Source organism: Globicephala melas, chromosome 10 (assembly GCF_963455315.2).
Source record: "Globicephala melas chromosome 10, mGloMel1.2, whole genome shotgun sequence".
Lineage (NCBI taxonomy): Eukaryota > Metazoa > Chordata > Mammalia > Artiodactyla > Delphinidae > Globicephala > Globicephala melas.
In genome coordinates, this window is record NC_083323.1 from 78,214,338 (window position 1) to 78,228,277 (window position 13,940).

At 41.8% G+C, this 13,940-nt stretch overlaps 1 protein-coding gene across 4 annotated transcripts in view; it reads left to right on the forward strand.

Annotated features, from left to right (window-relative positions):
- TMTC1 (transmembrane O-mannosyltransferase targeting cadherins 1) overlaps positions 1 to 13,940 on the forward strand; it is a 263,380-nt gene that overhangs the window by 170,800 nt on the left and 78,640 nt on the right. For all 4 annotated transcript variants that reach the window (XM_030830461.2, XM_060306111.1, XM_060306112.1 and 1 more), the window contains one exon: positions 254 to 375. In XM_030830461.2, coding sequence (XP_030686321.1) covers positions 254 to 375 — 122 coding nt within the window. The remainder of the gene's footprint in view (positions 1 to 253; positions 376 to 13,940) is intronic.

Below are 13,940 nucleotides of genomic sequence, written 5' to 3' on the forward strand. Positions count from 1 at the left end.
TGATCATGTTAGGCAAATAGCAGATGGTCTGGGTGGCAAATGTGTGTCAGGGGTACATGCGACTATTTCCATGAGCCAGAGGTTTTAGCCTGAGGGCTTTCTCTGATGAATTCAGCACACTAATCAAAAGGTTTACATTGGTCTAATTTATTCATTCCTTCAATGAGAAGTTGAAAATGAAAGAGATGGTTAAATGCTGACGGAAGTGGAATTAAACCCAGATTAATTTGTCCTCCACTATTGTGTGTTTCAGAGATTGGAGCACAGGGAAGTTTTGGTGGGCTTGTTGTTCCTGGTTTTCCCGTTCATCCCAGCCAGCAACCTCTTCTTCAGGGTGGGTTTCGTGGTGGCCGAGAGAGTGCTATACATGCCTAGGTAATTACCGCTCCTGGATTCCTCTTTACCAGACCAACACTGATGGCTCCAGAGAGACCGTTCTTTGTGTGTATGACAGATCTTTGCGGTGTTTATTACCCCAGCTTTAAAAACAGCCAAAGAGGAAGTTGGATGAGAATATTGACCAGAGTATATTCAGAATTTTAGCAGCAATCGTTTACCACGACTTCTTTGTTCAAGTATCTGTGTTTATTAAACATAATTATAGTAACTTTCTAGAAATATTTGTTGATTTGGATAAAATTATTAACTGTGTTAAGTAGCATGATTTTAATTAACTTCTATCTTCTTTCTCTCTCTTTCTTTGTTCTTTAATTTAAAAATAGGAACAATCTGAAGGAAACTTGTCCTTGAGAAAAAAATTGGTTAAAATTATATAGGGCATTCAGACTTGTATGATTACATAATGCCACTTAGCTCTGAATATTTGAATCGTGCTGAAGTTTGTCTGTTCTCTAGTCTTATTCAAATGTCAGCATTCCAAGGCCTGTTTCTTTTCAAAAGCCTGAAAATGTCCCTGAAATGGTTCTGCCGTTTATCCATTGTGTGACCTTGAGTAGCACATGAAGATTTTCTTTTTTTTGCACCCATGTTTTCTCATTTTTAAAATAAGGATTTTATTAAGCTTCCTAAAATTAAGTAATTTGATGAATTATACATAAGAATGAACTTTTCTCTTTAAAAAAAATTTTTTAAGAACTTTTTATTTTTTATTTTATTATTATTATTATTTTTGGCCACACCACGCAGCATGTGGGATCTTAGTTCACCCACCGGGGATCGAACCCATGCCCCCTGCATTGGAAGGCAGAGTCTTAACCACTGGACCACCGGGGAAGTCCCAAGAATGAACTTTTCTAAAAGGCAACAAAATAAATACAGTAAACCAAAATATTATCAGGAAATTATTCATTTTTATTTCTTCATTTTGAGTTAGAAATTTAAGTTAATTTTAAACTTAATTTAAATGAGATTAATTTAAGTATTAAATAGTAAAATTTATTACATTTTTGGATATTGAGTTAGAAATTTTAAAATGCATATAATTAGAAATGAATTTCATAACCTTCGATTCCCCCCCAGAGTAAGTACCTAACAGCTTTCTTAAGACTTAACAGCATCTTGTTTTGACTTGGTTAAGGAGAGTGTGGCCCTTAATTTTCTTTATGTGTCTACAGCACAGTTTGGGAAGGAGATTATTTCTTGATAAAAACTATTTGATGAGGACAAAAATACGAAATTTCTTTGCATTCTATATTGACTTAAAATAACAGGCTTATGAAGGCTTGCCAGTACTGAGGAATATGGAGGGCAAAGGAGGACCTCAGTGTCTGTTCCAGAAGTGTTTTTGCTTAGAGCAGCTGAGAGTGGCTTCAGTCAGGTTTTGTCTGTAGGACTCCTGATTCCAAGTGGAATCTGTATTTATTCTTCACTTAACAGATATTCACAGAGCGTCTGTCCCAGGCATGCTCTACTACAATCTGAGGCTGCAAAAATAAGTGAATCTCAGGTTTTTTCCCCTCAAAGAGTTTATTAACTGCTGATTAAAAACAAAATGGTGTCTTCCACTCTAATCGTTTAACAGAGCTGGATATTCTTTAAAATAGTATCATACTCAGTAAACATTAATTGTATCAAAACTTTTATTGAACCTTTATTATAGGTCAGTCACTATGCTAAGCATGTTATATTTATTTTATCAGTTAATTCATGCTGTATGTGGTGGCTCATAGCATGTTCCTGCAGTCAGAGTGTGACATGAGTGTGATGTCACAAAGCCTCTGTTTCCTCATCTGTGTCAAATGAAGATAATAGCACCCAACTCAGTGAGATTTTAATGGCATTAAATGGGATGGCCATTTATAAAAACGTTTTGTATAAAAAACTTATAAAATGCTTTATACTGTACATGTTCAATAAATAGCAAGTGTTATCGCTGATATCAGCTTTCTGATGTAGCTAATACCATTATACCCATTTTACAGAAATAAAGCCTGGGCTCTGAGAGGTTAAATAACTTGCCCAAGTGACATAGCTAGTAAGTGGCAAAGCCGTGGAATAGAGATCCTTGTCTGCTGACAGATCTGGCACCTTCCAGGTTATATTGCTTCTCTGATAGTAACGTCTCCTTAATTGAAAAAGATGAAGAAAATACGAACACAGTAAAGTACTTTCAGCTCAACTCCATTTGGAAATCAGCGCAGGATACTTTCAAGAGTCCTGAGATCTGAATCCACAGCACTTGGTGTTCTGAGTGCATGTGTGGTAAGATTTTCTAATCCAAATACAAGAGAAAATGTTTTGAGGACATAAAGGGCTGGAATTTTAAACAAGAGATTAAATTTCATTCTTCTGGAAGAGAGCCTCAGGTAAACATTATAGAAGCCCATAATATTGTCATCAACCATTTGTGAGCTGTCTTATGTAAAGTCAGGGATTTCTGTCGCCCAGGTAGGTGTGTCCTCCAAACACCCAGAGAATCATGCCAGCTCTGGCTCTTCCTGTGCTGCCATATCTTCAATAGAACTTTTTGTGACTCCATTTCTTTTCTCTAAAACAGACAAAGTCATGCCCTGCCCTTTTTCCACTAGGAGTAAGCTGATTTGGATTAAAATAAAAGTTTGAAATACAAAGAAAACATCAATATTACCAAGAGCAAGTGCCTGCCTCTCAGAACCCATTTGAATTTTGCTGCATCTGGCAAACTTGGTGCAGAGTCACCCAAGATCAATTTCAGGAAACCGGTCTTCATTAAAAAGATGGCTGCCCTTTTCTCTCCAAGTTCCCGCATCTGTGCATCGTCGTGCTGATGTCAAGCACCCATCGTTTTCCGAGGGTTTGTCTTTACTGCCCAGCGTCTCCTGGATTCATATCCATATCATCACTGTGCCCAGCCAGGCCTCTTTCCCCCTCCAGAGCCACGGTCTTGGCAGATGCCAAGGCCATGTGACTAGGAAGTGGAAGTGTCTCCTGCCCCTTATAGATGGTCCTGGAGGCTGAGGAAGAGGGCACGTCACTAGTCCAGGTACACAGCTCTGAGCACAAACCTGAGAGTTTAACTCAAATTTGGGGGAACTGGGGTTGGAGGAAGCCGAGGAGTCTTTGAGAGAGCCATTGTACCTCTCACAAACCCCAGCCTTCCTTCACAGTCATTGTTGTAAGTAGCACCATAAGGGAGCTGTTTTTCTTTGTTTGTTTGTTTGTTTAATTAATTAATTAATTTATTTTTATTTTTGGCTATGTTGGGTCTTCGTTTCTGTGCAAGGGCTTTCTCTAGCTGTGGCAAGCGGGGGCCACTCTTCATCGCGGTGCACAGGCCTACCGCGGCCTCTCTTGTTGCGGAGCACAGGCTCCAGATGCGCAGGCTCAGTAGTTGTGGCTCACGGGCCCGGTTGCTCCGCGGCATGTGGGATCTTCCCAGACCAGGGCTTGAACCCATGTCCCCTGCACTGGCAGGCGGACTCTCAACCACTGCGCCACCAGGGAAGCCCCAAGGGAGCCGTTTTAATTATGGTGCTGGATTCCATTGTTATCTAAAATTGTGCAGCTGAGTCAGAAATCAAAACCTATGTGGGGAAACTTCTGTGCTGTGGCTTTAGAGAGTTTCTAATGACTTCATCGGAGGCAGTTTATACATGCTGACAGTTTTCATGAAAATGGGGACTTTTCTCCAAAAAAGATTTTACTCAGCAGAGACCAGCCTCCCCCATCTCAGTGGAGAATGGTAGACAGTTGGGTAAGGAGCTGCTGGAATCTTCCTCAGGGCTGCAGAGAATGTTGCAGACGCTGCAGGCATTCCTTGGAAGGTGCCAGAGCACCAGGTGATGCCTGGTGCATTTAATAAACCTACACGCTGGCTTCCACGATGCCGAAGGATGTGTCCAAGCCTTTTATACACACGGGAATCTTCTCTGCATGGAAGATTCTCTTCTCTCCTTCCATTATTGACCTTGACAAGAAAGAGCCATTCTCCATAGCATTCGTACCCAAGTGCTTTGAGGAAAACATGTACTCTGTGGCTTTCTTGAAAATTCAAATCATCATCTTTATGCAGAAAATCCATGTTGTCTCGAAAACTTCAGCAAACAAGAGGAAGATGAAATAGAAAGCTCAGTTGGTAAGTGAACTTCCTACTCATTAAATATTCAAGGTAAGGAGCAAGGTTCCAGCCTTGGGATCCCATCCATGAACACTACAGAGGTCACGTCCACCATCACCGAAGCCCAGGCGAGTTTCCTATATTTTTGGTATTAAAATATCCCAGGGAGCTGGCTTGGCCATTTTACAAGAAAAGCCCAGAACGAGTCGGACCAACAGTGCTCTTTCATCCTCTGCCTTTCCGCCTGACAATGAACAAGCCACTTAAATCTTCTAGCTTCTGTTCTCCCTCCATCCTAACCTAGCACAGACCCAAAATATCACCTGCCTCTCACTTGCACTTTGAAATCTGTGGATAAAAGGGACAGAAATGGGCAATTTATTTGGCACTGCATGGCTTTAGGGTCAGAGTTTTACCACCAAAAGAAATTGGAATAATCTTTTCTTCTGGTGATAAATGCCAATTTTATGGATGTCTTTTTTGAACAGGCAGGAGAGTTTGGGGCTTAAATCATTCTTTCACAGAAGTTTTGATCTCTTATTCTTATCTCAAGAGAAGCATATAATTCAATGGCTACTTTTTTGTATTTTATAAAAACCACATTAGAATGCTTCAAAGGACTAAAATTTCTTAGAATCGATGAAGCAGAAATAGTTGTTGAGAGCTCTCCAATAAAGTTGTAGAATGTGATCAGAGATCCATTCACATGCCAGATTAAGGGTGATTTATTCGCTTCAGTGCCAAAGAGCAAATTCCTAAACTACTTTAAGAAAACATGAATGAGTGGAGAGGGGAAAAGAATGGACAGAAGTAAGTGAAGGCAGAACCAATAATGTGGATGGAACTGATCAAGAAAAACTGGGATCACAGAAGGAGAAGTTAGACCACCTGTGTTTGAGGGAAGAAAGAAAATTTTTAAATTGCCCTACTCTTAGAAAGAGATGCCATTTGTTTTGTATAGTTCCTAAGCTAATGGACACATCAGACATGGAGAAATGGAAGACAAGTGACTCTTTTCCATATTCAATTTTGAGAAATACCTTCAAATCACACCTATTAATTCTAAATGGAATTTTTAATCTTACACAGGTTGCTATTGAAACAGTACTGCAGTATTTATTCCTCAGGCTGCAAAGTGAGAAATGTCACCTCTGAAAGAACACTACCCCTGTTATCTGACACTGAGGATCCCTACTGATGAGCCATCTATGCATATGCCCCTTCAGAGCTGCTGGAAGAGAGTGATGATGATTTGGGAGCGAATCAAAGTTTTGCCAAATACTCAAATCATCAGAGAAATCATTTGATATCAATAAAACCTTACTTTAGCAAATCCAGTAGAAGGAGAACTGACCTGGGAATCAACACAGCCCAGTCTGTCCTGTGCTGCCTGGCTGTCCTGGGGGAATCACTTTCGTATCTGTAAAACCTGAGTGTTGGCCTTGCCCGGTAATCCCCTAATGTTGGTTAGATCTTCGTGCCACAGTTGTCTCTGGACTGGCCAAACTGGGGGGTGAGGAGAGAAAGAAAGATAATGCAGTGAGTTTTTCATAAAGTTAAATCAATTCATTTAAAAAATTATGAAATTATATGTTTCCTATATTTTTGGTATTAAAGTATCCTTTCTCGGGCTTCCCTGGTGGCGCAGTGGTTAAGAATCCGCCTGCCAAGGCAGGGAACAGGGGTTCGAGCCCTGGTCTGGGAGGATCCCACGTGCCGTGGAGCAACTAGGCCCGTGCGCCACAACTACTGAGTCTGAGCTCTGGAGCTCGAGAGCCGCAACTACAGAAGCCCACGCGCCTAGAGCTTGTGCTCCACAGCGGGAGAGGCTACCACAGTGAGAGGCCCGTGCACCACAGCGGAGAGCGGCCCCCACTCACCGCAACCGGGGAAGGCCCACGCACAGCAAGGAAGACCCAACACAGCCAAAAATAAAAAATAAATAAAATAAAAATAAATAAATTTAAAATATCCTTTCTCTTCCTGCATGATGAGAGCAGGAGGGGATATACAGCCCTCCATTAGTTCCTCCTCCCCCACCCAACTCCCTCCTTTTGGACATTTTCTGGTTTGGGAAATCTGAACTCCAGTTACCATAGTGCTGCATGGTCTCGAAGGTCCCTTTCAGCTCCCAAGTTCAACTCTTTGTGACTTAGAATAACCTTGTGGAAAGCATGAATTTTTCCTCTTAGGAGTTGAAACACATATTCATCCTGCTCAGTTTCAGCAAGATGCCCAAGTAGGGGAAGGGGGACATGTCCCCTGGGGGGAGGTAGGAGCAAAGAGGAAGTTCATCTGCCACGAGGACAGGCTCTCTGAAGGGCCTGGCAGTGGGCACTAGGGGATGGTCTGGGCAGCACTGGTGTGGGGCCTCCTCCGTGAGCTGATAGGGTGTCCTCATAAGCAGCAGGAACATGTGTTGCTTAGAAGTTCCCATGGACAAGCATCAGTGAGGAGTATGTGCCAGTAGGAAATAGGAGCCTAAACACTGGGGCGGGGCAACAAGAGCAATGGCAGATGCCCCCTCCATGGGGCCATGGTGCAGGCAGCTTATCAAGAGAGGTTGCAGCCATGAGACAGGTCAGACGTTTGTGTATCCGTATCAAGTCGTGAGGAGAGACTCAGGAATTGTGCTGAAGCCTAATATCGAAACCGAGCTCAGAGCACAGGTAAGGTTGCTCACAGGGTGACAGGTACTGAGTCCAGTGTGTCCCTCTGTCCCCCTACACTGGGTTTTCAAAAGTCCATTAAAGTTGTTCCTCAGAATACCATGGGGTAAGGATGGGAAGATTTGACTTCAATGTGTTCATCCCCTTGAGACCTGAACTCAGGAGAGGAATGAGATCTGGGAGGTAGACCTTGTCCGGTGAGGGCTACTTTCCAGGGCAGTGCCCAGGTAGGGAGGATCCTGGGGCTGCACGGGACTTGGTAATGGTCACCAGGTCATGGTGAGGGTGAGTGCTGTATGAGTTCTTCCTTCCAGGAAGGAAGCAGCAGGGCTTTGCTGAGGGACTCAACTGACTGTGTTACAAAATTGGAGATTGTAGGTCACATAGAACAGAGCAATGGTGGGAATGAGTGAGCTGAGAGGAGGTCAGTGTGCTCATGGGCTGAGGATCAGTTGGCCAATCTTGTGCTCAGCCAACGGCACAAAGTGAGGATAAACTTGAACAGTTATTTACTAGACTGGAATCATGTCCTTACTATTAGAGAACCCTGTTAGTTATAAAAGATGAATGTTTATGTCCGAGTCCTTAATGGAGAACAGCAAATGTCTTGGAAACCAGGATTTGAACGTAAAATTTGGAGAGCAGAATCTGAATTCAGATGAGACTAAATGGAATAATATATGTGCAAATTGCTATAAGCTATGCTAGGTAATTGCAAGTCATTATTTCAGTCTGCCTTGTACAAATGAGGAGGTGGGGTGAGTCAAAGTGGAAGGAAATCAACGCAGCAGAGTATAGGCCTCTCCTTCCCAGCCCTTTTCCCCCTCCTCCTTCAGTACTATAAACCTCTGTTTCCTTTTTATCTTCATGCGCTCAAAAGTGAACAACCCCAAAGGAAAAAAAAACTCAGCTCATGACAATGAGAACAGATTGGTGGTTGCCAGAAGCAGGGAATGAGGGGTGGGCAAAATGGGTGAAGGGGGTCAAAAGGCACAAACTTCCAATTATAAGTTAATAAGTCCTGGGCATGTAATGTTTAGTTAATAATACTGTATTGTATGTTTGAAAGTTGCTAAGAGAATTAGATATTAAAAGTTCTCATCACAAGAAAAAGAAATCGTAACTGTGAGGTGATGCGTGTTAACTAGAGTTATTCTGGTGCTCATTTTGCAATATACAGAAATATCAAATCATGATGTTGTACACCTGACACTAATATGATGTCATATGTCACTTATATCTCAATGTTTTAAAAAAGTGAACACCCCTAACTTAGCAGGCTAGCATTCTGAAACATAAAACTGGAAGAGGTTATGAAACGTGCCCCTGGGAGTGGAGGAGAGACTAGCTTGTGGGTATCACACACCCAGTCACCTGCCTGGAGGGTGTGAATGGATTTAAGTGTTGCCATTTCAACCTCCCTTCCATTAAGACCCCTTGTCGTTATTAGTGAATCTATTTCTTTCCTTTGCTCTTGGATTCTGTGCTGGGAAATACATCTCAAACCAGTGACTTCTTATACAAATTTTAGTAATCTTAAAATATCCTCCCCACTGTTTTAGAAACCTGGATTGTCTTGCCCTCATGAGAGTTGGGACCACCATTTTGTATGTTTGTGTTTTCTCATAATACCCAGAAAAATAGATGCTTCATTGGAGAGTATTGTAGAAAATTAAAGAACACTGGACATATGACACAGCATGTACAGTCAGGTCTGTGCTAATATAGGGGAAGAGACGAGGGGACGGCAACAACTAGTGAATTGTCCATTAATGCCTTTGCTTCAAAAGTGAAGATGCCTGACTCTACGGTGGTTTATGGAAGAAATGGCAGCATTCAGGTCCTAGAGCTGAGTATACCGTACGAGGGTTGAGAAAGGTTGTTTTTCTGACTTTTTAGAATTAGATTCAGAGTGACTTGGGAGGTGGTTGGCTTTGGCCAAAAGGCCTCTCAGGCCCAGATGGAAAATTTGTTGTGGCTACTGGAACCAGGCTGAGAGGGAAGTAAGCCAGGCTCGGGTGAAGGTGCTTGCGAAGGGAAACACCGCACCCCGAGTATGAACAGTACTGCTGGTGATAAGTCATCTTTGGGCTCGACTTGGATTGATTCATTTTTAAGTTCACTTTTGTTTCCATGTTAGTTTCCGGTACCTTCCACCGCAATGTTCAATCACACTTAGGAAGCAGCCCCTCTTACATGCAGGTGCTTAGCCTGAAAAAATGAATAAAACAGTACTCTATCCTTAAAAACTGGCCCGAACTTCCAAACAGTTAATGCTTTATTTCTTATCAAAGTTGAATACAAAAGCCTCTTCATTATGTGTTAATTCACCGAAGAGTTTATGTTTTTCATTTCCTTCACTTTCACAAAGATAGACAGAATAGAGAAAGATTTGAAATGGATCTAAGGGAAGATTTGCTTAGTGCTTTTTGTGGTCGAGGTTTATGAACGTTCATTAACTTAAATATGTGGCCATATGTATTTCACATATGACCAGTGTACCTTGTTTTCTTCAGTAGTTTGTTCTATAAAAATGATGTATGAGTCATACCTTTCAGAAGCCAACAATATCGTACAAGGTATTTTGAAGTTTTAAGGGTGTTCTTGGTGGATGCTTTTAAAAGACTTACAGTTGTCCTATAAATTAGACAGTTTGGGTCAATCTGGACTTTGATAAACTAGGTTTCTTGAGGTGTATTTACAGATCTACCACATATTTTATTGATGTAGTAATACACACACGAACACATAGACACTGCCCTTGAGAACACGGATACCTTGTATTCAGTTCACAGAGCACACCCACATATATTATTTCATTTACTCCATGCAACAACCTTTCGAGGTAGCTGCATTTTAAGCTGCCTTGAAGGCAGGCAATATTTAGCCCTTGTAATACAAACAACTAAGGCCCGATAAGGCTCTGTAAGGAAGTCTGTTGCACAGAGCTCACCAGTGGCAGAGAAGAACCCAGCTTTCTAGACCCAGTTCTAGACTCTTTATTCTCCAATGAAATCCTTCTCCTCGCTGCAAACCCCCAAAGTCTGCACTAGAACACTTTTGTTCCACTACACCTAGTAGTGCTCTAGTTACCTTAGGAAGTTACTACATTTACAGGAGCCAAATACAGAGTTACCTGTTTCCACCTGGAATACATGTAAACTGCACATTCCCTGCCTTCTACTCTATTTAGCAGAAAATAATGCCCTCATAATATTGTTATTATTATAACATAATATTAGTGCTATTTATTGTTTAGTGTGTATCATCAATTGTGCACAGTGTAAAATTATTATTCCCTTTTACAAAATAAGAAAATTAAGAACCAGGTAATAAATAATTTGTCTGAAATCAAACAACAGTAAGTGTCAGAATTGAGAGGCAAACGGGTTTTTTTCTGATCCAGACCCTGCCTTACTTACCACTGGAGGTCTCATAAATTTTAGAGCTGGTAGGTGAGCTGGGAGGTTGAGAGGAAGCATGTCATCTTCAAAGAGGTAAAAGAGAATTAGCAGGCTCTCAGGAGGTGAAAGCAAAGGGTTTTTCTCCCAGTTTGCTCCATAGGTAATGCCGAGAAAAGAACAGAACAAATCTATTTACGGAGAAGTGAATGTAAAGAAGCTTTTCATACCCAGCCCAGCACCCCTAGGATGGGGAGTTAAGGAAATGCATGAGAGATACCTTTTTCTTGGAATGTGAATAAACTCTCACATCCAAATGCATTCAGTCTTTTGGGAAATTTCCCCATCCATAAAGTGTTTGAGATAAAAAAGAAAAGGCAAGAAATGGGGACACTAATGAACCTGGGCCAGCTTCCAGGTTCAATCTGATCTGAGGAGCCACCATTGTCTCCCTGGGGCTTCCTGTGCTATAGCGTCAAACAGCTATTTGGGGCTCATGGTTCCAGGGCTTTATTGTTTAACCATTTGGGGTCAACATTCATGAGACCAGAATGAGATCTGAAGGTCAGATAATTTGTCAGATGGGGATTCAACAGATCAACATGAAGTTCATTAGGGACATGTTTCATTTAAACTATCTAAAGTTGGGAATTTTTTAGAGTAATAAAATAGGAAGAATGTGTCTGTCTTGTATCATTAATGCTATTTATAGATACTCTCAGTGGGTTGTTTGAGCTTGTTAAGTTAAAAGGTAGAATTTCAATTCTACTTAATAGCAAAACACTTCTCTTTGCTGCATATAATAAAACAAAAAGTGAAGCCGTAACAAACATCATAAAATACTTGGCCCAGTCATAGAAAATTGTCATCTCTCCAGGGTTGATGTAAATGGGAAGGGGAAATGTTGTTCTTTTATCACTTAAGAGCGTGAAAGTACATTTGTACTATCTACACGACGACTAACTACTCAAAGTTCTCAAACAACAGGTTTAAACATTTTCGATTCAGATTTGAAAGGACAGACGTTGTTGATTGATATTTCCTATTCAATTCTCTTTGGATTTGCATTTTTTAAAGGAGAGATGCAGCTTTCTTTAGTTTTTATAAGCACTGTGGGCTGAGCAGCTTGTCAGTAAAATCCATTCAAAATTGCAGATCCCTGTGGCCTGTGAACAAGAGATCATCTCTGTGCTGCTTTCTCTGGGACAGCCGTGGTGCCCCTCAAGCGTGCTTTGAAAATGTTTCTCGGTACTGAGCTAAGCCATTCAGCAGCCAGCTGGGCTCTTGGTTCTCCAGGTTATGATGTTGGCAGTTGTCAGTGGTTTACACTGACTCCTTTGGGCTCTCTGGGGAGGTCTCTGGTCAGAGCCCAGATTTTCCTTAACCAGGTTAAGCAGACCAAACTGGAGTCTGGTTTCATTTCCCTGGAGGTCAGAAAAGTATGTAGTTTCTCATTTGCTTGATTTTCCACTTTCAGAATGAGGACTTGCCCTGCCCCAGTAATGGAGAGAGCAGTCCTACCCCCCTGCAGCTGAGATCTGCAGTAAAGCAGATGTTGAAAGATGAAATGTCATAATAGAGAAGCATCTTAATCTCTGATATTGTGTTCAAGTTTTTAAGAATGTGATACCCTCTAAGAAATTTGCAAACTTAAGTGGAGATGATTTTATATGGCTTAGCATTTCTTTAAACCATATGTCAATACAAGGACTTCTGAAAAAAAATGATTCTGTTACTTGATCCCGATGCCTGTGCTGAGTGGAAGGAATGGTATTCTCCTTCGTTTTGGCTGTAGCAGGGCTCAACAACTGTGGCCTGTGAGTGGAATCTGGCCCATCGCCTGTTTTTATAAATACATTTTGTTGGAACACAGCCATGCCCATTCGTTTACATAAGTGTCAATGGCTGCTTTCCTGCTACGAAGATAGAGTTGACTAGGAAGGACAGAGCCCATATGGCCTGAAATATTTACTCTCTGGCCTCTTACAGAAAAAGTTTGCCCACTCCTGAATTATAGCACAGTGTTAGGGCCGTGGGACTTCTGATCTGACTCTATTCCTAGCTTTTGGAGCTATGGGCAAGTTATTTAAGTCCTCTAAGCTTTAGTTTCCTCATTTATGAAGTGGGAGATACTGAGGATTGAGTTTTTAAATTAGATAATATATTTAAAGCCAGATACTGTCCTTGTTCCAGACCCTACAAGTATTGGACAGGCCCACATAAAGATCTTAGCACAGTGCCCGACACGTAGGGAGTACTCAACAAACATGCAAACGTACAAAATAGCTAATCTGGTTGCTGTCATCTTCATTATCCTCCTGTTCTGCCACTTGGTGGCCGTTGCTCTGGAGCTGTTGGAATCCCAGTGTTTCCCTTCCTCACCGCTCTGCCAGATGACAGCTGTTTCCTACAAGGAGGCAGTTAATGACCATTGAGATGTCATGTATGGAGTGATTGGGAAGGGAGTAGGTGAAGCTGTGTGATAAGGTGTGAGGAACACAGCAGTCAAGGCAGAACCCCAATGTCAGGACAGCAGGTGGAGTGTGGGCTCTGGAATCCGGAATTCCGGGGGTTTTGTCTTTGCTCTACTGGACATGAGCTGTGTGACCGAATTCAGCAAATGCGTTCGCTTCTCTTCTTCAGTGTCTTCAGGAGTTTAATGCTGCTAACAGTGACCCCCAGGGATATAAGGATGAACTGAGCTCCTGTAGAGAATGTACTCGGCACAGAAGATGTGCTCGATTAACATTGCTCCTCAGAGATGCTGCTTTACGAACGCAGGGGGAGAAGAGAGCGGCCACTGGGGATCTGGGTGCCTGCAGGGTGCGCCCCCTGCATTTCAGTATGCTCTTCACATGTCACTTTTTCAGTGAGGCCTCCCCTGACCGCCCATATGAATATCTCACCTTCCTTCCCCTCCTGGTCTCCCTCCTTCGCTTTCCTGCTTGATTTTTCTCCACCTAATGTATCATATTCAGTGTGACCTACTCTGGGTCTTACTTGCTTGGTGGCTGTTTTCCCATCCGTGTGAGTTCCAGGAGGATAGGAATGATTGTTTTACCCACTGATAACATTCTTGGTGCCTGTGACAGTGGCAGGCACATAATCTGTGTTTTACTCATAATTGTATTTTTAGTGCTCAGCATACTGCCAGTCACATACTAGAGAGAGAACAAATAATTAATTGAACAAGTAAATGAGTTATATTAATTTAGGGCTTCTTATAGTATTAGTGTCTGACTAATATAGGATTTCTTTACACAAGCTTGCTTCACTGTTAAAATATTCTATAATAATTTGTATTATCGTCTTTGGAAAGAAATGAGTTTTGACTAAAATACACACAGCACAATGAGTACAGACTAAATATGTTTT